The sequence below is a fragment of the Cuculus canorus genome, chromosome 4, assembly GCF_017976375.1.
Source record: "Cuculus canorus isolate bCucCan1 chromosome 4, bCucCan1.pri, whole genome shotgun sequence".
In the NCBI taxonomy this organism is placed as follows: Eukaryota; Metazoa; Chordata; class Aves; order Cuculiformes; family Cuculidae; genus Cuculus; species Cuculus canorus.
This window is the reverse complement of record NC_071404.1, coordinates 59,686,053-59,710,841: the sequence shown is the minus strand read 5'-3', so window position 1 is coordinate 59,710,841 and position 24,789 is coordinate 59,686,053. Positions and strand designations below refer to the sequence as shown.

General features: G+C 41.1%; 1 protein-coding gene across 18 annotated transcripts in view; it reads left to right on the top strand.

Annotated features, from left to right (window-relative positions):
• ADGRL3 (adhesion G protein-coupled receptor L3) overlaps window positions 1-24,789 on the top strand; it is a 532,152-nt gene that overhangs the window by 294,202 nt on the left and 213,161 nt on the right. For all 18 annotated transcript variants that reach the window (XM_054064759.1, XM_054064762.1, XM_054064751.1 and 15 more), the window contains one exon: window positions 1,992-2,101. In XM_054064759.1, the coding sequence (XP_053920734.1) occupies window positions 1,992-2,101 (110 nt within the window). The remainder of the gene's footprint in view (window positions 1-1,991; window positions 2,102-24,789) is intronic.

Here is a 24,789-nt window from a genome sequence, read left to right as displayed (position 1 = left end):
AGCTCTATAGGTTGCATATTTTCACTTGTGGTTTTTGTATCCAAGTTCTTGCATAAAAAAGAAAAGACCACAAGGAAACACTTGGCCATTCAAAGAAACACTTCCTTACTGACAGAAGGGAAGAAAACACGCACAGATGAACCCTAAATGTGTCTGTTCTCCCCCCTACTTCCAATTCCTCTTAATTTTGGATTCTGAATCATGATTTTGAAATATCCCTGATCCATTGCTCTGATTCTATGTAATGTGGCCAGTGTTGTTCCTCCAGCCAAAGAAACTATTGATTAGGCCAGTGCAATTGCTTTTTGAAAGGCATATTGAGCCCAGTAAAGGATTTTTGTTGAAAGTGAAATTTTGGATGCTGTTCAAGGCCTCTCCTGGAAGACTGCCCACTCACATGGTCTGAGCTGCCTGGGTTATCCCAGACAAGCCACCTGTCTGTAAATAGCAAAGGTGAGGACAACAAAATTATCCTTTTTGCTAATAAAATTATTTTTCTATATGTATAATAAAACTAATCATTTGCTGTGATAACTGTTGTCTTTCAACTAGGAAACATGAGGATGTTCCAACCTTATGGATTTTCTGTTATCCAGCAAAACAGCCCAATAAGCAAGCGTATCAGCTCTTATTAATCTTTCCATAAAGTTAAAGAAATTATAGAGCTTAAGGCAGTCACTAATGAATCAATTTTAATTTGTGGGCTCAAACAAAATCCTCATTAAGGCTGACAAACTATAGCCTAAGGTAAACATGAAGCATTTCCATTGCAGACCTAAATGAGTTCTGCACTGGATGTTTCAGCTTCTGCCAGAAGAGCAGGAGGGTCAGGGGTCCCATGTCACATCAGAGGAGGCAGCATCTTGGAGAAAGCAAAAGCAGTGGTCTAGCCCTTAGGAGGTCTCTTTCTGGCATGCTAAAGCATAAAAAAAAATAAATAAATAAAAATCAAAGACTTATTTTGTTTTTCTCTCTTTTTTTTCCTTTAAACAAACAATCAGAGGATTTTTCTCTGTAGAACCACTGCTTTCTAAGTGCTTTGGCATTCCAAAATACACAAAAATTGTACACAGAGGTGCTTGTACCATGAAAGCAGAGGGAAATATGTGTTTCTACGCATGTACAAATCAGTCGCTTATGGATGTGAGCCATTTGTGCCACAGGGAAAGAATCTCATGGGGCCAAGCCTGTGTGTGTGCTCTTAACCTGAAAGATGCTCGCTGCAGGAAGCAGGGTCACTTCCTTCTCTGTGCAGTTGCATGGCAAGATCTTCAGTGAGAACAAAGTTTGCTTTTGGAAAAAACAAATTGGCTCTGGAGATGCGTCCATGCTGGGCAGAATGATGGAATAAAGCTTAGCCATTTATAATTAATGCAAGTGTGTTGGCTGTGTATGAAAAACTATTGTTTTGGTATACAGACAGCTTATTTGGTGATTTTTTTTATCCACTCAAGCATTGCTGTTCCTAGTCTTTGCCTTGTATTAAACAGCGTTATTCAAGATGACTGTTTTTCTGGGAACACTATAAATATTTTGTAAAATATGTTTGTTATGCCAGCTACAAAATACACAATTATTAATTTTGCCACAAATGCTGTTGGTTTACTCTTTGTATTTGATGTTGTGGAGATGCTGATATTCCAGGTCATTTGAGGTCACTGTGGTGGAGTTTGGGTCTCAAGAATTAAAGAACCTGTAATCATTTTTTTATAATATCAGTTTAGTTCTGAAGAAATATCTCCTGATGCTGAAAGAACTGCTTGGAGGGGAAGGGGTTGTGCCACCGTGCCTCTTCTTATTTGGCAGTAAGTTGGGGAAGACATCGGTGTTTGTCATGAACCTTTGTGCGCTCTCTGGTGAGCTTTCTCAGCTGATGCTGAAGTCCTAGCTTCGGCATGTTCAGTCTTGTTGATGCTGGAGGGGCTGCTCAACCTCTTGACCTGTTTTTCTGTCTGGACTGTTTTCTGACTCTCTCTTTTCTTCCTTTTCAGATGCAGTAATCGGACCCAATGTGCAGTTGTCGCTGGCCCTGATGTGTTTCCAGACCCTTGCCCTGGGACATACAAATATCTGGAAGTGCAGTACGAATGTGTTCCTTACAGTATGTATCTTAATATATTTACATTTGTTTCTTTAATAGAGATCTGATTTATTGTGGAGACTGGACCAACCTTGAGCTTGTCTCTCCTGGCCTGAGGGCAAGTAAATGCTCAGTGCCAAACCACTTGCATCATATGAGACTGAGCTGATAAGATAAGAAAAAATGTTCTTTGTGCAAGGTTTGTGCTCAGGTTAAAAATATCCTAATAGTGCCCCATGTTTTTCTTGCTGTACAGTGTAACAGTGCCATATGACCTTTTGGAAAACCTTGGGAAGCTCAGGTACTGAAAGCAGACCAGAAGAATGAAGCATTATTTCTAGCTTATAGCTTCTCTTTCGAGAGTTTTATGCTTGTAATTATATAGCAGAGTGTTTCGACCCACTTGCATCTATGTAATTAGTGACATTTGATAAATGCCTTAAATACAGTTTTGTATCACCAAGGAGGTGGAAACCTAATGTTTTTTTGAACTTCCATGATTGATGATAGAAAATAGTGATCTATAAGCTTCCAAAGTTATGAAGGCACATTATATGCAAGCCGTTTAGCCTGAGTTTTTGAGGATAGAAAGACAGTCATCTGGGATTATAGCAATTACTCTGAACAAGTCATGTCAGAGCCACAAAAAGTTAAGCATATCTCAGAATTTTCTTTCTGTAGAAACAAAATTTGCTAGATGCTGTTATGGTCATACTGACAAAAATGGCTTACCTCGAAAAAGAAATAACAACAGTGGTAGTAGGAGTGCACTTTTTATTAGCAGTCGTAAAGGACTGAGTGGTGAATAACAGCACTATTTCTAGGTTTTCAGTTTGAGCACACCTCTCAAAATAATAAAGCAGATATGGGAATGGATGCTTTCAAGTCGCAGAATTGTATTGAGAGAGCAGCAGGAAACTTCAGTTTGCTGAAACTCAGGATTTGGCTCAAGGACTTGGAGCATCTTCTTCGTTGCCTCGAGCACAGGCTGCAGGAAAGCAAATGTGGCTGAGAAATGACAGGCACACAGTCTGGAGAGGAAGCAAGAACTTCTGATGCCTTGGGTGGTCTCTGTCTCTTGTGCAGGAGGTGGCCACCTGCCTGCTGCTGCAACGTGGAAAGGCTGTGCAGGGTTTTGCTTGTTGTGAAACTGCAAGATGAGGGATGCTGCTAAGACCTTCTCTGTGAGCTAAGAGAACCCTCTCTCCTGAGGGACTCAGCCTTTCTGCTGACAGGGGGCTCAGCATGTGCATATTTGATTTTTCTAAGCAAAAATATGAAGCTTCTAAATGCAGTGATGGAATATTTTTTCTGAGGTAAGTTGTTAAACCCATAGAAAGAGTGACATCAGGAGCCTAGGACCTGCCTTAGTGAGTTTGTACCAAATTACCAGTTTGGAATTATACTACTCTAAATGAGGTCTTTAATTTAATAAATGACACTGTGTTTGGGGATGGCGAGGAGAGAGGGGTTTCTACTTACCATAGCAGGTTGTATTTCCTTGTGATTTGTGGTTTGCGTGAGGCATACTGGTCCCTTCTGAGACTGTGCCAGAAAAGCAATAGTCATTACCTAGTGCCCATCATAGTCTTTGTTGCATATAAAACGAAGAGAAATAGTGGTACCTTGCAGGAAAGGTACTATGTGAATATTATGCCCCGAGGTGTTAATCGGTCCTGTGTACAAGATGTAAAATAACTCTGGCATGAGGTTGCTCAGTACGAAATATACAGTAGGGATTCAGTATGTTTTAATGATCTGAATGTGAGGAGGAGAATTACAACATGCCATGCTGCCTTTGCAATTAAGTTAGTGGCTTTGACGGCTGTTTCCTCTGTTTATGAGTCAGGTATGGTGCCTCTGCAAATAACGTTATGGTGGGAGAGGTGAGGGGTGAGTACATTGTGAAATAGGATCTCATCTCCTGGGCTTGTCGATCTGCATTGACTAGGAATTTTTGAATCAATTCTTCATGTGGTATTTTTCAGTGTAGCACCAGGGAAGTTTGTTGTGTTAAGGCAGACTGTGACCCTTCATCTGCAGATGTGGAATGGGAAACATAGGAGTCCTTTTCATTTTTCTCCTGCCTCAGTTTCTGCCTGTCTAGGTTACTGCCTCCATTTCTTCCCATTGAAAATGGTCACCTCAGCTTTACAGGTGTTCCTTACCTGGGCACAAGAAGTGCCCCACAAGTCAAAGTGATGGGAAGGGTATCTGCTTTGGACAAGGAGGTTAGCAAGGGCGTGGTTGGGCCAAATCTATTCCTGATGGATGAAATCTATTTCCCCCTTCATGGACTCTGTGATGCTTCTGCGTTTTGCTGTGTGTCAATTGGTCCCCTTGGGTTCTTGTCAACCAAAACCACGTGACTCAACCCCTCTAGCCGGATATACGCTGTTGCCCAAGCACTTTCAGGTCCAACTTTCTTAGCATCACTACCCTCACCCAGCTGCATTGCTGGATGCTTCACTAGAGGAGGGGAGTGGACTCTACAGGCTTCCCAGTGCTGCTCACTGCAGAGGAAAACCATTTCTCAGTCGCTGACATTTCCTCAGTGCCTTCATGCACTGAGCCCTTGGTGAACAGTGAAGTCTGCCATATGGCCATCTTCTAAAGAAACATGGCTGTTGCATAACAAAGGAATTAATATTTCAGCAGACACTTGTAGTTGTGTGCAATTCCAGCTTGCTTCATCTGGCTGGGTGGCTTACTCCTTATGGTTTCAAATTATTCTTACGGATGGAGAAATATAGTTTACCCAAGTGCTGTCTCAGCAGTGGAGGAAAGCATGTATGTGTCTCAAGAGAGTAGCATTTAGGAGTCATCTTTAACAGTTGTTGTTAGGACTGATCTTAGTTGCTTATACTCAATATAGTGCTAGAGCATACGCTCCCTTGTAGAAAAATTACAGTAGGTTTAAAAATCCGTTGGGTGTCTTGTTCCTCTTGTCATTTTCTGTATTTGTTAATTTATTAACTCTTCTACCACAAGCTTCTATCATTTTCAAGAGAAAAGAATCCCCCTTTCCTCTCAGGAGGGGGACAAACAAACCTTTCTAACTGCAGTAGCTCTTATATTTTAAAATGTCCTTTAAATCGCCCTCCACACCACATGTCTAGATGTTCACAGAGGTACCCCGACAGGAAGAGTTTCATAAGGCAGCAGTTACTCTTGACATGTGGGAAATACAACAGATGATTACTCAGATACCCCAGCCCTCTCCTCATTTCCCTGGTCCTGTAGTCGATTTATGTGATGGCAGATGCTGTCTACAAAAATAGACAGCCCTTCCAAGGATCTCTGGACTTGTTTTGTTGCCCTGTGACAACAAATAGCAAGTGAAAAACAGGTGATTTCAGTGGGGGAAAAGATACCAGGCCTAATTTGACAGGCTTCAGTGGCATCAGTTGTCCTATTTTCCTGGTATCAAAAAAAGTCACCAAATTAGTTTTGTCTTTCTCAAAGCAGGACTTGTCATGTTGTGTTTATTTCTCTGATGCTTGCTTTAAATGCTGCCCCCTTTCTTCTGAAATGCTGAAATTACTACTCCAGTTTTCTTAAACTGAATTTTCTTTTAATTATTGTCAAGCAAGGAAGCTTTTCCATTGTTTTCTATTAAATATGTGCTACTGCAGAATTGCAGTTTGCCATTGCCCAAGCTGTGGACCCATGGCATTTTATGGAGAGATGTCTGAAACTGGGTTTTAGGCTGCTTTACACTGTGTGTAAGTATGAAAAACTTTGCTAGGGTCCCTTTGATACTGTACTCTTGTTTCCTAGTGCATCCCTACCCTCTCCTCTTTTATGCTCCTTTACGAGGCAGTGTTAAATTGTATTGGAAACAGCAGTAGTGGAGGTGGTTTTGTGAAGCTAGGTCGACATGCTCATTGCAGAAACACTTCAGTATCATCTTCTGGTGCTTCTGGTCCTGTTGTCATGGTGCCAGTACATCTAGGAGTGTAATTTTTCTTATTTCGCTTTTGTAATATGCTAAGGGACTTCCCATTTTACTCATGAGCCAGCACAGAAATTAGATGAGCTATTTATCCAATGCTGTACACAAGACTGGTGACAAGCAAGAGTCCAATTTTGCAAGACTAGTGGTGATAAGAGAGCTGCTGAGCTAGCTGTCATTGTAAGCAGCCAGATTTTCCATTGATAATCTGATAAATCCAAACCAACGTGTTGGTTTTGCATGTGGAAACACCCTCTTTGCATGCATGTAACACTTCTCAGCTCAGACTATCCATGGTTTAGTAGTCCTGCATGTATTTCTGAGATGGATGAAGGGAAAGAACAACCCACTTGAGGCTAACGGTCCTCCTTCCCTTCACTCTCCCCAGCACACGTGCTTCATGGGCCACAGCAGTGGCACTGCCCTTCATGGATGACAGTGCAAGTCGAAACGGGAGATTTTCCAGCTTGTGAGCAACTGTCTCCAGTTGGCTTTGAAATTTAGGGATTGTCTGCATTTAGATTTTGTTTTGGTTTCAAATAAAGTGTAAGTTGGAAGTATTTTGGAGTGCTTTTTCTGTTCATTTCCCTGTAGAGACAAATGTTCAGGCTTCTGAGGATCCAGCATGGTGTTGGAAAGAGAAGTATAGCCGAGTCAAATTTACCTTTTTTATGAGCTCTAAATTCCCTTAGGTTCTAGTTTTTGGTGTTCACAAAATAACTTGTGGACTGTAAAAAGGTAGGGGCTCACTGAGGACAAGCCCATTGCTGCATTGCTGCATTGATGGAAAGGATGACAGCAGCAGTAGGGAGCAAGACAGATACCTTGGGCATGGTATATCCCGCTGTGATGATAACTTGCCACACACCCAGATGATAAGTCTTCCATGAGCTTTTAATATTGGCGAGATCTTAGTCAAAGGGCTGTTTCCTGCAAGAGAAAAATGTTTGTGGCTTCTGAGGAAACATGAATCGTCCTTTCTTTCCGTTCTTCTGGGTAAACGGGATAATAAATGTTATGAAGACACAATATGTCTTTGGTGCTTACAGAAATTTTCCTTCTTCTTTAATGCTAAAAAGGGGAAGGAAAACAATGCTTGAGCATGGTTCATCCTTTATTTTCTTAAGACTTTCTTCTTTTTAAACATGGAGCCTGAAATCACATTTCCCAATTGTTGTATTGATGGAAGGGAAGGTAATTTCTTTGCTAGAAATATTCCTTTTATTGCTGAAAGAAGAGTAGATGGGCTCATATATCAATAAAAGTGAGGGTTGGTAAGTGTGAAGTGGGAACAGAATTCAATAAAGTTTTATTGTATCACAAGTGGACTGAAGTGCATTTAGAAACATTAAATGAAGGCTCACAATATCGGCTCTGCTGGACCTTAGGGCTAGTGAATAGACAGATAATTGAATAATGACATTTTTAAGAGGATACAAGCACCGGAAAGCAAACTGATGTTTTCATTGCTCCAAGATTGCTGGTGGAAAGGGAGAGGGGGAGAGAAGCTGGGAGAAAATCGCAATCTGAAAGCAAATTAATGAGACTGCTTTTCCCAAGAATACAACTCTTAATTATTTCTGGAGTGCTGTAAGACCATGATGCAGCCTCCAGGCTTTCCCTGTGTGCGTTTTCTTGCCACTTTCCCAGTCGGTTTGGAAGTAGTGTTGCTCACTGACAGCAGTGTTGTGTTTTCTTAAACAAATGGACTTGTGCCTTTTCCTGGTTTCTTTCACTCTGAGTTGTTGGGGTTTTTTTGCTTGTTTTTATTTTTTTTGTGGGTTTTTTTTCTGGTTTTTGTGATGTCTTTTTTTTTTTTTTCCCCAAGAGAACTTGATCATCTGGGGCCCACTAGTGAAAATGGCAAGTGTTCCCTAGGGGTTAATACCCATTATGATTATTTCTGAGTAAAGAATCTTTACTTTGTATCCTGCTGCCAAATTGCCTTTCTTCCAAGGCATACAATTTCCTGGACATTGTGGCTAAAATACCCCTTTTTTTTGTATTCTCTGAAATTCCCAGCTTTACTTGTTTGTCCCTTATCCACAGAGGCAGAAACAAAGGATGTGTTACTTGCCCTATCAATCTCGTTTCACTGTGTGTTTGTGGTGACAGTGCACCTTTAGAGCAGGCAGCTGGAAAGCACTCTCAATTGAAATAACCTCTTGACCTTTGCGAACCTGGAGGCTGACTTGTCCACATAGGTATGTGCATAGTTTTCAAGAAGGGGAAGAAAACTAAGCAGTGTCTGCTGGGGGAAATAAAGGCGTTTGAAAACTTGAAAGTAGCCTGAGATGAAGGAGAAAGGACATTTTTGATAAACACGGTAAAATATCTGACAATGTGGTTCATTTTTTAATCTGAAATAAGTTTGATTTAAATTAACGGAACAAGGTGATTTCAAGTGCATATGCCTGTAATGCATACTGGTTTAAAAGTCTATTGTCTCATAGGAGCACTATGAAGTTTTGTTTGGAGGAGAAGCAAGATAAATGTTAGTCAATCTCCACTGTATAAAGGCCACTACTACCTGCTCCAGCTGTGATTTCCAGCCTGTTTCTGTGAAAAGCCGGTTCTTGCTGGCTCCTGACATCTTGGTCCTTTCCTCTAGGTTGTGGGACACTTCTTTATGTCTCCCACTTGTCCCAGTATGAGCACTTGTGTGAAAGGTAGTCTTGTTTTTCCTCTGTTTCTCTCTACTGAGTGTTTAGCTTAGGACCTCTGGAACTATCTCGCCACTTCTCTGTCCCAGGGCTGAAGTACTGAAATGTCTCTATTCACTGACGCATTTGGTCCCAGCTGAAGTGCATATACACCAATGCATGCAGCATGGGCAATAAGAAGGAGGAGCTGGAAGCTATGGTAGGGCAAGGTGACTATGATGTCATTGCCATCACAGAAACATGGTGGGATGACTCACATAACTGGAGTACAGCTATGTTGGGATATAAACTCTTCAGGCGGGACAGGAAGGGTAGGAAAGGAGGCGGGTAGCACTCTATGTTAAAGAGTGTTTTGATACTCTTGAATTGGATTACGGTGAGGATGGGACCGAATGCCTATGGGTTAAAATCAGAGGAGCCCACAAGAAGGCAGACTTTGTGATAGGAGTCTGTTACAGACCACCCAGCCAAGAAGAAGCAACTGATGAGCTCTTCTATAAACAGCTGGGGACAGTCTCTAAATCTCTGCCTCTTGTCCTTGTGGGAGACTTTAACTTTCCGGATGTCTGCTGGGAGTACAATACAGCAGAAAGGAAACAGTCTAGGAGGTTCCTGGAGTGCATGGAAGACAACTTCCTCGCACAACTGGTTAGTGAACCAACAAGGGAGGGTGCCTTCCTAGACCTGCTGTTTGTGAATAGAGAAGGTCTTGTTGGGGATTTGACGGTTGGAGGATGCCTGGGACTAAGTGATCATGAGATGATAGGGTTTTCAGTTCTAGGTGGGATAAAGTAGGGGACTAGCAAAACTATCACGTTAAACTTCCAGAGGGCAGACTTTGGCCTGTTCAGAAGGTTGGTTAGCAAAGTCCCATGGGAAACAGTCCTTCAGGGCAAGGGAGCCCACGAGGGCTGGGCGCTCTTGAAAAATGAAATCCTATCAGCTCAAGAGCAGGCCATCCCTGTGTTCCGGAAAAGGAGCCGGCGGGGGGAAAAGCCAGCTTGGTGGAGCAGGGAGATCTCAAGATGTGTCAATAAGAAGAAGAAGCTCTATGTGCTTTGGAGGAAAGGACAGGCATCTTGGGTGGACTACAAGGAGGAAGTGAGATCGTGCAGGGAAAAAATCAGGAGGGCCAAGGCCCAACTAGAAATCAAATTGGCTAAGTCTGTGAAAGACAACAAAAAGTCTTTCTACAAATACATTAACAGGAAAAGGAGGATGAGGGAGAATATCCAGTCCCTATTGGATGCAGAAGGAACAACAGTGACAGGGGATAAGGACAAGGCTGAGGTACTTAATGCCTTCTTCGCCTCAGTCTTTAATAGCAAAGAAAGTTGTTCCTTCTGTTTACAAACCCAAGAGTTAGAGGAGCAGAATGAGGCTCCCATGATCCAAGAGGAGGCGGTTAGAGACTTGCTTGCCCAGCTAGATGCCCACAAGTCTATGGGGCCGGATGGGATCCACCCAAGAGTATTGAAGGAGCTGGCGGATGTCCTTTCCAAACCCCTATCCATCATCTTCCAGTGGTCCTGGCTGACTGGGGAAGTTCCACTAGACTGGAGGCTGGCTGATGTTCTGCCCATCTACAAGAAGGGTTGCAGAGAGGATCCGGGGAACTACAGGCCTGTCAGTCTCACTTCAGTGCCGGGGAAAGTCATGGAACGGGTAATCTTGAGTGCTATCATGAAGCACATGCAAGAGAACCGGGTGATCAGGCCCAGTCAATATGGGTTTACAAAGGGCAGATCTTGCCAAACTAACCTGATCACCTTCTATGACAAAATGACTCGACTGCTGGACAGGGGAAGGGCTGTGGATGTAGTCTTCTTGGACTTCAGTAAAGCCTTTGACACAGTTTCTCACAGCATTCTGCTTCAGAAACTGTCAGCCTCTGGCCTGGATGGGCGCACACTCTCCTGGGTTGAAAACTGATTGGATGGCCAGGCCCAGAGAGTGGTAGTAAATTGAGTTAACTCCAGCTGGAGGCCAGTTACAAGTGGGGTTCCTCAGGGCTCAGTACTGGGTCCAGCTCTGTTCAATGTCTTTATCAATGACCTGGATGAAGGCATTGAGTGCACCCTCAGCAAGTTTGCAGATGACAGTAAACTGGGAGGAAGTGTGGATCTGCTGGAGGGTAGGGAGGCTCTGCAAAAGGATCTCAACAGGCTGGACTGCTGGGCCAAGACCAATGGCATGAGGTTTAACAAGACCAAATGCCGGGTCCTGCACTTGGGGCACAACAACCCTGTGCAGTGCTACAGACTGGGGGAAGAGTGGCTGGAGAGCTGCACGGAAGAGAAGGACCTGGGGGTGCTGGTTGACAGCCGAACATGGGCCAGCAATGTGCCCAGGTGGCCAAGAAGGCCAATGGCATCTTGGCTTGTATCAGAAACGGTGTGACCAGCAGGTCCAGGGAGGTTATTCTCCCTCTGTACTCGGCACTGGTGAGACTGCACCTCGAATACTGTGTTCAGTTCTGGACCCCTCACCACAAGAAGGATGTTGAGGCTCTGGAGCGTGTCCAGAGAAGAGCAATGAAGCTGGTGAAGGGGCTGGAGAACAAGTCTTATGAGGAGCGGCTGAGAGAGCTGGGGTTGTTTAGCCTGGAGAAGAGGAGGCTGAGGGAAGACCTTATTACTCTCTACAACTACCTGAAAGAGGTTGTGGAGAGGAGGGAGCTGGCCTCTTCTCCCAAGTGACAGGGGACAGGACAAGAAGGAATGGCTTGAAGCTCTGCCAGGGGAGGTTCAGGTTGGATATCAGAAAAAAATTCTTCACAGAAAGAGTCATTGGGCACTGGAACAGGCTGCCCAGGGAGGTGGTCGAGTCGCCTTCCCTGGAGGTGTTTAAGGAACGGGTGGATGAAGTGCTTAGGGACATGGTTTAGGAGGTGTTAGGAATGGTTGGACTCAATGATCCAGTGGGTCCTTTCCAACCTGGTGATTTTGTGATTTGGTCTGAAATCACATATTGGTACTGAAAATTTTATCTCCATGCAGGACAGATTGCACTCCCATATATCTTTTCGGTTGCACATGCACGCTTTATCAGAAAAGTCACCACAGTGCTTCTGCTTAATTGTATTAGATCTGAAATTGTGCAGGGGAAAAGAGTTGGAGTCTGTGATAGCCTGGGCACCTATAAACTTGTCAGCTGATCATGGAGTGTTTTATTGCACATTCACTGTACGGACATACTTTGATGGATATGTATTAATACCACTTAAAAAAATAACTTGGTAGCTTACCAGCTGAACAGATTGTTGTAGAAGAGTCATTGCAGTGAGTAAGTGTAACTTCAGTCACATGAATGTTTGAGAGTCACTTCTCTGCCCATCATATTTTAACATTGCACTCCTAATTAATCATGGAGGTGAGGTAAGCCTTAAAATGAAGCCTGACATTCAAGGTGGACATCTACAAGCTTCGTAGTTATTGAAGAACTTGCATTCAAGCACAGTGAAAAGCAGTGTTGCAGGACATGGTGGGGGAGAATTTATTTGCTCACAAGTAAACAGAAGGATGCCCTGCACTCCTGTATGCTCCTTTTTCTTTGTCTTATTATAAGAATTTCATTACTTCCAGACTTCTCATTTGTCATTCCAAAGAAAAATACTTTTTTTGTAACATTGCAAAATGACCTCTTTAACTGAAGGCTGAACTAACCCATTACATGATGAACTATGAGTGGAGCAGCCAGCAGCATGCTCTACTGACAGGCGTCTGGATAGCACAGTCTGTTGGGCTGCATAAGGTACAAATTAAACACCCACAGTCTGAATGCCAAGTCTTAAGGCAAGAATGCTGTATTTTTATTTACTTTTTTTTTTTTTTTTTTTTTTGGAAAACACTGGGCATGTTTTGGAGATGTTGGACACATTGAACATAGGTGTGAGAAACAGTAGAAATGACGTGATTCTTCTGGTGTTAAAATTTGGGTATTCTGGTGATAGATGTGTTAAGGAGTATATTATTTTTTTCCATTCCAGTTAATCCTTCACTAGGTGGAAAGTTAAATGGGTACCAGTAACAAGATTTCTAAAATTCACGGCCTGAAAGGAATATGGGAGAGCATGGAAGCTGTGACAGTAGATAGATTTTCGGTTTTTTTTAATAAGTACAGCTGGGAGATTTCTTTGTTTCTTTAAAGACTATGAAAAGGTTTCTGTGGTAGAGCAAGAGAGGCAAAATTCACATTCCTGTCACAGAGTTTGCAGTGTGAAGGTCCAAACTTTAAGTAAGCTAAAGACTTTACTGCAGTTGTTATGTGTTTCTCCCAGTTGATGTTTTTCTTGATGTAGAGCATTGTCAGTTCTCCCCAGGGCCTCTATAATTATTTTATTATGGAAGCTGAATGTGGAAAACTATGATGAGCAGTATCGCTTATCTCATTTTATGAAGATTATGAATAAAGGGAGTAACTTAACTCCTTGCATGACTTCTGTGCACCATTTATTCCATTCCAATCTTGTCTGACAGCAGCCAGATTTTTACTGATAAATTATATAGTTGGTTTGGGTTTGGCCTTTTAAACTAAAAGTTACCTAGAAACTTTCAATTTTTTGCCTTTGGATTTTGAGTCTAAATCAAAGGTCATTAAATCACAGGGAAACTTTCTTTCAGTGTCAGCAATCTTCAGTTGAGGTTCCCAGTAACCTGAGGCTATCTGAAGTCATTAGCTTTTTTTCAAGAATTTCATTTTTGTCACACCCATTTCTAGTCTACTAAATAACTGATATTTTCTCAGGTAAAATGAGAATTGTAACCAATACTGGGCAGAAAGAAGAATGAAATTCTAGTGAATTCCTCAACATATTAATAAGCTTGCCAACTGTTGGTTCCACATCCAAATAGCAAAGCATCTTATTAATATCTGAATTAGAGTTGTATTTGCTTAACAACGATGGTAACAAAACATAGCAGTCTAACCCCTGAAAACATGCTTGTCTGGAGTGTCAACAGAAAGAAACTACTGGCTTTACCAAGCCATATATGTTGTTTATGTTTTTACAGATCTACTACTGGATATTTGCCACAAATTTACTGTTTAAACACAACCCCATACTTCTCAGTTGTCTCTGAACAATTCTGTTGTCATTAAGAGCAATATATTTCTTTTCATCTTTAATAATTTATTGCATGATTTGCACTGTTAGGCAAAACACCCTCTGGAGACATTGATATGGATTACATACATTTTTGTAACAGATCTTCATGGAGATAATATTTATATTTCTAGATTTTATTCCTATTATCCTTTCATTTCTCTTTCAAGAAGTACTGCAAGGGTTTCTTTCAGTGGTGCAAGCAGTGTAAGGAGATTAAGACCATCCTCGCCAGGTGCTATTATAAATCCACAAAAGAAATTAAATACATTTATTAGTTTTTATTCGGGCCAATGGAGAGAACAGAATATGTGTATCCAGTGGTTAAGATGAGGATTGAAGCTTATTTCTTCTAGCACATGAGGGAGAAGGAGGGAGAGGGAAATTTAAGTGTATTAAGGCAAATCCCTTTAGTGTGTGAAATAAGCAAACGCATCTTTCAGGATCTAAAAATACAACTTTGTTGAGTTTCTTTATATTAAAAGGGCTCCCAGGAAGAGAGCCAAATGCATCCAGATGTATTAATTTTTTATTCATTTCCTCCACTTTCCTTGCTTACAGCATTTCCAGTTGACTTTTAATAACAGTATAGGCCTTCATGAAACCACAGTTGTACATACCTCAAACTCTGGCAAAGAAGACAAATACAGATTGCATAGCTTCTGATTTTGGTTAGCTTCTGCCTCTGTTTCCAAGAGGAATTAAATGGGAGGAGGCTATGGTAAAGGGACCCTCCACAGGGCATCCTTTTGCAAAAAAAAAAAAAATTAAAAAAATAAAAAAACCCTTATACCTACAGGTTTCCTATCCCAAATCTCACCAAGAATGTGACATGGTATGTCATTTCCCCAGGCTAATTGGGTTTTTTTGGGGTGTGTCTGGCGATGGGAGGTGGGGGATAAAGACAGATTCAGATTAGAAAATATTTATTCCACTTGATTTCCCAGATGAATGTATTGCTTGAGGGTCTGAGCTAACCTCCTTCTCCAGAGTTTTTATTTTCCCCTTTATGGGTAACTTAAATATGTCTCACAGAGTTTTTTAAAATACCTTAATCTCATTTATCTTTAATTTCTCTGTTCCGCTCTACAGGCCCACATAAAAAGATTTACACTAGGTATTTATCCCTTCCAATATCAAAAGCAAACTTCCTTCCAGATCTGTTTTCACTGATAATCCTCAGAGATGTAAAATTTTAATTTACCTTGCAGATGACATCTACCTGGTTTCTCTCTCTGCTTCTGTGAAGGAATTATTCAGCAGCATCTCATTAACTCTTTCTTTTTTTCTTTCTCCGTCTCATATGTGTGTTGAATGATGTCTATGAGTGAAACAATTGTGTTATCCTTTGCTGGAGAGCACACACGAGTTCAGCAGAAGCTGAGGCTAGCACCCCACTGCATAATCCAGCCAAGTCCTTCCTTTTTATCTAAGGAGAAGCAGCATTGGGCCTTTGTCCTTTTTGCTTTAAAAATTAATAATTGCACATTTTTCTTTTTAAGCTCTTGCTAAGGCTTGTGGGCCACACAGATGCACACTGATGTGCCTGGAAGCTTCCAAAACCTCAGACATACAGATCTGCAAAATAATGGTTCTGCTAAATAGACCAGGAGCTATTGCACTCTGTGGGATTTTGAAAATGAGCCCATTATATTTAGGTGCCTTGACGAAAGCTAAGCTCCCCTGCAAATCTGCCTTTAATGTCTGTATGTGAAACACTCTGGAGTTATTCCACCTAAGTTGCTATTTAAAGCAACAAATCATGCATTTAAGTGCTATTCTGTATGTGACCTTAAATGAAAGTTCCATACTGAATGGTGCAGTTGTCACGGGATGTCATCCAGAGGGACCTGGACAAGCTGGAGAGGTGGGCCTGTGTGAACCTCGTGAGGTTCAACAAGACCAAGTGCAAGGTCCTAGACCTGGATTGGGGCAATCTGTGGTTTCAGTATGGGGTGGGGGAACAGCGTGATAAAGAACAGCCCTGCAGAGAAGAACTTGGGGGTGCTGTTTGAAAAGAAGTTCAACATGAGCTGGCAATGGGCGCCTGCAGCACAGAAAGCCAGGAGTTTATCCTGGGCTGCATCTACAGAAGCATGGCCAGCAGGTCAAGGGAGGGGATTCTGCCCCTCGAGTCTGCTCTCATAAAACCGCACCTAGAGTATTGTGTCCAGTTTTGGAATCCCCAACATAAGAAGGATATAGATCTGTTGGAATGGGTCCAGAGGAGGACACAGAGATGATCAGAAGAATGGAGAACCTCTACTATGAGGACAGGCTGAGAGAGCTGGGGTTGTTCAGCCTGGAGAACAGAAGTCTTTGCGGAGACCTTATAGCTACCTACTAGTACCTGATAGGCATGGAGTAATAGGATTAGGAGGAATGGCTTTAAATTGGAAGGGGGAAGATTTAGATTAGACATTAGGAAGAAATTCTTCACAATGAGGGTGGTGAGACACTGGAACAGGTTGCCCAGGGAAGCTGTGGATGCCCCCCTCCCTGGAGGTGTTTCAGGCTGGGTTGGATGGGGCCTTGAGCAGCCTGGTCTGGTGGGAAATGTCTCTGCCCCTGGGAGGGGGATTGGAACTAGATGATTTTTAAGGTCCCTTCCAACCCAACCCATTGTATGATTCTATAATTCTATGATTCTATGTTTCTGCAGCAAAACTGGAGGGATGAGGGAATATAATGTCCATGTAGGAAGTGCAGGCTTGAGTTTGAAAATCTGATGCTAAGGAGAAGAAAAATCTGGAAACAATGCATAGATGATGTTGGAGATACTTTTTTGTTGGTAAGACTTGGCACAAAATGTTGAAATTGTAAGATAAATGACTGATATTCTAGCCTCATTTGAGACAGCAGAAAGGAATGGATAGTGGCTCTCGTCAGTATAAAATTACACTATGTCACTATTGGTGGTCTTTTTCTTATCATAGACTGAAATTAGTCTTGCTGCAAGTATTTGTATTGTGTTGTTGCTTTGGATATTTATACTCAGGTTGTCAATGCCTGAAAAAGGAAAGACTTGTAAGTTGATAATATAGAGATGGAAACACAGAAGCATCAGCTATTAAAATGTAGCAGGGAAAATGTGGTGGTATCAGAGTTCTGCCACAGTTTCAGTGTGGCAGGATGCATGTGAGGGGAGTGCCTGCAGAACTTACAGGCATACCTGAGTCAGCTTTGGTATGGACTAGGGCATGAGATGCACAAGTACAAAGTGTGACACAGGAATAAATTTACCACGTGACTATTTGTACGAGGCACAGTTGTACCCCTGGTTTCACTAGGGCTTTTCCCATTGAGACCACTGGGACACTTATACCCAGTTATATGCAGAAATGTTTGATTAATGTCAGCTTGCATGTTTACATTTTATATATGCTGTATGCGAAAAATAGAAGCCTAATTTGGGGGGGTCACTTTTTGTGCTGAGGCTGGATTTTCAAAGAAGGAACAAATGGGCCTTTGTCCATTTAAAGACTTGCTCAAGAAAAGTGAATATGTGCCATGTACATTTTTGATGAAGTCAACAATTAAATGTGTTCCAGATGATTCTGGTGGTGGAGGATATTAGTAATTATCATAAAGTGACAAATCTGTAGCTGGAAATTTGAAAGAAAACATCAGTGTTTCAAATAGAATTCATTAAAAATATGTCCCGGTTCAGTTACTATTTTAAAGTTGAATTAATGTCTTAAGTTTTGGAGGGAGGTTTTTTGCCTTTTTTTTTTCTTAAGGATGAAGCTTAATAGAGGTATAATAGCTGTCTTCAAGCACATGCTTTTGACGAGAGCCCACTGAAACTCTTGAGAGTTTTCTTGTTGACTTGGAGAAAATTCGGATGCACAGAGTGAAACTGGGCAATTTTAAAGTCAGTGCAGACTTGGTTATTAAACAGTTAAACAGAACAAGACTGAGCCTTCAGATTTGTAAGTGGAGAAATTTGAGGTGCATTGTTGATAATAGGGAGAGATATTTCTAGTGTGAAGGAAGGGCATTTCTTTCTCAGAAAAGACTGCTTCCTTTTCCTGTCTTCTCTCAGAGGCAAAGTTAAATGGCTATCAAAGTCTCAAAGCAGTTCAATAGTACACAAAAAAATCACTCCGTTTTTTTCCTTGATACAAGTAAGATTACAGGGCTGTACTTTGTGTGCTGCAAGAAGAAGACATAAAAGGCCAAAACTAAGTATGTTAATAGCAAGAGGAGGTCTAAAGAAAATGTTAGACCAATACTTGTTGATGATGGTCACCTGACTAAAAGGGATGAAGAAAAAGCAGAGGCATTCAATGTTTTTTTTGCCTCTGTCTTTAATACTACTGGCAGACCTTGAACTGCCCAGTCCTCTGAACCGGAGGGCCATGAATATATGAACAGCGACTTTCCTTTTGTGGGCACTGAAATTGTAAGGGACCAGGTGTATCAACTGAATGTTCACTAGTCCACAGGGCCTGGTAGGATTTATCCCAGAGTACTGGAGGAGCTAGCAGATGTTATGGCAGGACCTGTCTTGATCATCTACCAAAGGGCTTGGGAGTTTGGCTAGGCCCCTGGAAGCTAGTCAATGTCATTCCAATTCATTCCAGGGAATTTAGAGACCTGTTAGTCAAACCTCGCTTCCTGGAGAAATTATGGAGATCATACTGGGTATTGTTGAAAGGCATTTAAAGAACAATGCAATGATCGGGCACAGTCAACATGAGTTCACAAAGGGGAAGCCCTTTTTAGCTGATTTGATATCCTTTGGAGATAAGGTCACCAGCCTAGGGGATGAAAGAAAGGCAATGGATGTAGTTTTTCTTGATTTTAGTAAGGCTTTTGATACTGTTGCTCACAGCATCCTTCTAGAGAGGTTGTGAGATGAGAGGTTCACCATGCACTGGATGGAAAACTGGCTAAAAAGCAGACCTCAAAGGGTTGAGTGAGTGGGGTTGCATCTGGCTACGATGAGTCCCAGCACTGTTCCACAGGGTTCAATTCTAGGGGCGATTCTGTTTAATATATTTATCAGAGATCTAGATGCAGGAGTTGAATCCAGTATTAGTGGGTTTGCTGACAATACCAACCTAGGAGATGCTGTTGACTCTCTTGAGGGACAAGAGGCCTTTCAGAGGGATCTAGATATATTGGAGCATTTGAATGAAATTGAACAGCAACCAGCGCCAGATTCTTTACCTTCAACAGATCAAGGCCAGGAACAAGTATATGTTGGGACAGGAATGGTTGGAGAGCAGCCTTGCAGAAAGAGACCTGGAGGTGCTGGTCAACAGCAGGGTGCATATGAGTCAGTGGTGTGCATTGGCAGCCAAGAGGGCAAACCGAACCCTGGGGTTCATCTAACGCAGTATAACCAGACAGTCAAAAGAGTTGATTATGCTACTGTATTCAGTGTTAGTACAGCCTCATCTCAAGTACTATGTGCAGTTCTGGGCCCCATAATTTAAGGATGTTACAAATACTCCAGTGTTTCCAGAGGAGGGCAACAAAGCTGGTGAAAGGGCTGGAAGGCCTCTCCTATGAGGAGCATGCAAGGACTTTGAGCATGTCTGGTTTGGAGAAAAGGAGGCTGAGGGGCAACATTAATGCTCTGTACAGGTTCTTGAGAAGCAGACGTGCAGGGTGGAGAGAGGAGCTGACCTCTTCTTCCTGAGATCCAGTTGTAGGACTCATCGGAATGTTTCAAAACTGCATCAGAGGAAGTTCAGACCTAACACTAGCAAGCATTTCTTTAACAAGAGGTTGGTCAAACACAGGCTTCCTGGAAAGGTGGTTGGTGCCCCAAGCCTGTCAGTGTTTAAGAGGCATTTGAAAAAATGCCCTTACTAACTTCCTTTAACTTTTAGTGAAATCTGAATTGGTAAAGCAGTTGCACTAGATGATCCTTGTAGGTCTCTTCCAACTGAAAATGTTATGTTCTCTTCTATTCTAAAATGTCTTGTATATCTTTGCATTTTAATAGCTCTGTTCATACAATCAACTGCTCTGCACAGTCATACAAACATCTAGCAATTTGTTTATTAACTGTTTGAGGGAAACAATGCCAAATTATTAAACTATTTTTGCTGCGGGAAGATGCTGGCACTTTACAATGACTCAGTAAATGGCATTTCTAGAGGGCTATATGTGTGTCCAGAGAGAGCTGGCCATCGTAACAATGTATGGCGAGGAAAGCTCTGATGAATTGCTTTGCAACACTTCCTCATCTGCAAATTGATGCTCATGTTAAAGTGGGTTTTCACAGTCAAACTAAGCCCAAATCTTATCAATTATGAATGGCTACAGCAGATGGTACATATTATTGTTTCTATGAATGAGTGATACGTTTCAAATGAGAGACACATGTTACTCAGCAGTTTTAGCTGCCATTTCTGAGATGGGAAACAACTCCCTGATCGCTTCTTTCCCTCCGCTTGTTGGATAACATTCTATTTTAATAACCCCAAAATGAAGACCATGAAATAATGCGTGATGGAAAACTGTGAGCAAACATCAATTCCAGTGTAAGAGGATCCTGCTTTTTCTCAGCTTGGTGGGACCTGCACCTGTCTGGGCAATTGTGTTTGCAACGTAAGTATTGATCAGCCTTTCCTAAGGGGCTTTGGGACAGAGACATTCTACAAAACTTCTTCATTGAAATTTCAAGAAGCCTGTACAATGTTGCTGAAAGTGGCTGTCTGGTAACCAAAGATCAAGGTGTGTCATGAGGGTGTTGATGGGTGCCTGGCCTTGCAGAAAATGCTCTCTGTTTCTTCAGTAAGCCAGTTTTCCTTTCAATCTACATCTGTCACATTGCATTCTTTAAAAAAATAAAGCTATTGTTCTAAATATGGCAGGTGAAAAGTTGTTGTGAAAGAAAAGCCTGTCTCTTGAAGAGCAATCCAGATGATGGCAAGGCTGTAATTCATTTCCATCCAGATGATTGCAGTCCAGCAGTCCTCAGAAACTGGACCAACAGCCTTAGAGACTACATTCTCTAAGTGTATGCCTATTTTTACTACAGATTTAAAAGTCTATGCATATGCTTTATCTGGAAACAAATAAATTGTGTAAGCTGTTGGAGGATCAGTGCTTAATTTGGTGGAGAACAGACTGTTAAAAATCTTTGTCACTTTTACAAAATATTTTGCAAAAATGTTTGCTGGCTATGATGCAAAATACATCGTTAAGGCACATACTGCCAGAAGAAATGAGCCAAAGGTATTTTGTGATAGTAGCCATTCAGAAATAAAATCACAATAATTTGCTTACTTTCTGATTTATAAAATTGCTTCAGTGTCTTGGCTGAAACTGGGAGTAGAAAGCATGTAAGTTCTTCCTGTGGCCTTTTAAATTCATATTTAGCATTCATAACACAGCAAAATATTCATTTCTATGTCTTTAAGACTAATCGTATTAGTTATTCCCCTGCTGAATTTAGTGCTTATTCAAATGCACTCTCTGCTCTCCTTGAAAAGAAATTTTGGCTCAATTTCTTTAGAGCAAAGGCCTTCCTCGGTGCCTATATAACACAGTGTTATCTTATTCTGTAACGCTTCACCATGCAAAGTAATCTAAAACCCAAGGAAGCATGCCAAGAGACACTGGGCAAAAAGCCCTTGTGTTAAGTTTGCACTTCTTTCCCTTAGCAGTGCAGCATTTACACAGCCCTCTCTTCAGGCAAAGAAAATAAATAAACCAAAAGAGAGGTCTGAAATTAACCAATATATTTCTTAAATGCCACTTTTGATATTTATTTTAATGGGAAAAATATTTTTTTTCACTTTTATCAGACTAAATTATAGGAATTCTGCAGTACTCTTTGTTTACAGTGGGAGAAACTTCTTGTATCATGGTGTTGGTCAGATCTGGATGTAGAGCCTGCTTTTTGTGGTGGATTTCAATGCTCTGTGGGTCCTGGCTGGTTCTCCACAGGAGTGTGGTGAGAGTCACGCAAGGCCTAAGGGATTTATTTTCCCTAGGGCTCAGGGCGAGAAAAGGCAAACTTAGATACTTATGGCCACCTTGACAAGAGGTGCATCTCCTGCTTGTCAAATATTGCTGCTTGAAGGTACACAAAAGATGCATTTCCTCCTCATTCATTCCCATTTGTGATTATCCTCCACATGATGCTTTTGGTCTAATGCTCTCTTTGATATGAAGTCAGTTAAGTTATCCTTGCCATGCACTTTGCAGGCTGCGTAGACCTGAGCAGGTTAGCAGACTTACTGCAAATCAGGCTGTGTGGAAAGGAGCTCCAGGTACCCAAAATTTACTGTCTTTCTCATTATATCAGAAATTAGGTGTATGTATACCACTAAACAGTGTAGAGATGTGAGCAATTGGCAGAGAGATTATTAATCAGTTTCCTTTCCCTCTGCCTGAATTCAGGGAGATTTTATTGAAAATTCACCTTTCCTCTCCCCTTCTATTCTCTTTCCACTTCATTTCTTGCATTCTTGCTTACTCTATCATAAATATTCCTGCACAGCTGTGACTGAGGCTTTATAAGCTTCAGCCTTTGAAATCCAAATGCTATTCTTTGCAGTTGACCTTGCCTTTTAGGAGCAGAGGTTCTCCTGGAAGATGAGGCTCTGGGAGAATAGTGGCTTGTAGAACATCAGTTTTACTATTAATTGGTCAACTCAGACTGGGTTTTTTTTTTTTTTTTTTTTTTTTTGTAAGCTTTTCTCATCATGCCAGTGGAGTATCCAAATATCTATTACTCACAGGAATACAGAATTATCCTAACTTAGTGCTCACATGGCTTTTGTGGTACCAATGCTGTGTTTTACTGTGGTCAATCAATAGGGTCAAGAGGAGAGAGTTTGTCTGGTTTATGTCACTGTTTGCCTGAAGTCAAATAGGTAGCCAATTAAAGTTTCCAATATTGAATGAGAATAGAGTGGTAGTGCCAGATATTCTGCAAATGGATATTAAATTACACGATGTAAAAGGAGCTATAGCTGATTCACAGCAATAATATGACCCAGCTATGTTTATTGCATTTAAAAGACAACTAGGGGGTTGATTTCTTTGCCATGTTTGTGGTAGTTCGTGATCAGTAAGAAAGCATCAAACTGAAAACAACTTGTGTTTCTAAATACAGCTCACCATGCTAAATTTCAGAAGATCCCAGAGTGAGTTGTGTATATGTAATAGGTCTAAAAATAAGGAGAAATATGCTTTTATTTGAGACTAACAGTATACATTCTCTGTAAAACTGTTCTTAACCTACAAAGAAAAATCATACGCGAAAATGGTGGACTTGCTTCTAAATGCACGTAATTGCTCTGACCTACAGCTATATGACTCCTGATTAATGCTGGCCATAAATGAATGTCCTAATACAATTTTAAACCCATGAAATTAGCAGCAGAAGCCAAAGTTGTTACTTCCTTTTCAGACGGACATTTTTACTGCAACTATTAGTTTTAAAAACATTAAGCAAGCTCTTTATCCAAGTGGTCTGTCCAGTATGACTATTTTAAAAACTAATTTCTGGAAACAATTGCAGATATGATAAGCATCATTTTGAAATTCAATTTACTGCATAAAGCATTTGGGGACACAGTTTTCCATAAAACAAAATAAGTCAATTAGAGCCTTCTTTTCACAACCTGTAAGTTTTCTTTAAAGCCAAATAGCAATGATTGGTTTTACTCTATAAACACATAGATATTAAAGCTCCAAAGACTGGTATGCTACAGAAAATGTTGAATTGGAGGTAGATGAGAGAAAATGGATGTCACAGGCTTTTTCCTTTCATTTTAGGTTTTATTATGCAAGTGGTTTGTTAGTTTCATTTATAAAATGAATATGTAAATATCCCTTGCTCTAAAACACATTTTATTTGAAAAAACATAAATACTTTAAAGTGTTAATTAAAATATAGCATCATCCTGTTGTTTCTCTCCCCCCAGTGCTGCAGCAGAGACATTTCTGTGGTGATATGTGTCAGCTCTGTAAAAAAGTAAGGCAGACTGGGAGATGGTCTGGACAACATGCAAAGAAAACTTGGCTTTACTCAGTTGTCTTTCTTGTTGGGAAAGTGTGCAATATGTCGGCCTGAAGTTTGGACTGGTGGATGTTCCTGTTGGTCTGTTTGGGCAAGCTTTTGCCTGCCTTGAAATAGGGGTGGAGATGAAAACAAAATTTCACCACAGCTGCTCCAACCTTTGAGCTATAGTTTTATTTTAAATCCAAACAAAATTTGTTTTAGTTTCTCAGGGAGATGCCTGATATCTCATGCTTGTGGAGAGGCAAAGCCTCCTTAGTAGTCCAGTACCTAGTGGAAGAGCTCCTCCAACTTCATGGCCTTCCAAACCCCATACCAAATCGGCCTGCATTAAAAAAATCTTTAAACCAAGGAATTGATGAAAATATAAAGACTGTTGTGGGTACTTGCTGTGTGCAATTGAACTAACGGCTCTGAATGTTTTGGGCTAGGCACACAGAGTAAATGAGGTTTGTTTGTTTTTTTCAAAAAAACTTGTCATGTCTCCATAAGGCTTAGTCTGCAAGAGACTATTTTGTGCAGCCATGTTTGATGGTTATTCTTCTAAAGGTATTTTGCAGTGGCCATTGTGCTCTGCCTGTGCTATTCATGCCTGTTTAGGTGACTGAATAATTGCAAAAAGATAAGTGATAAATAGCAAGCTTGGCAGGTGAACCTCGTGAGTGAAATAATAGATAAAAAAAAATAATCTTCCACTTAGTGTGGAGTCATCATTATTTAGGAGCTTTGGGCACACTCTCTCTTTATATCCAGAAGATCTAATCCTTGACTATTTCACTGCTAATGGAAAAACATGTGCAAATCCTGTGTCTATTAACTTGGGGTGGAATTTTACCAAGTGAATTGATGTCAGGATTTCATTGTCTCTAAGCAAATTGACCAAATAAAATAATAAAATGTCTATTGATTTCTTGCCTGTGGATCTTTGATGGTAAGTGTAGAAAATGCAAGCTGTTCTGAACTTCTCTCAGTGAATTGCTTTTAAAGAACTGG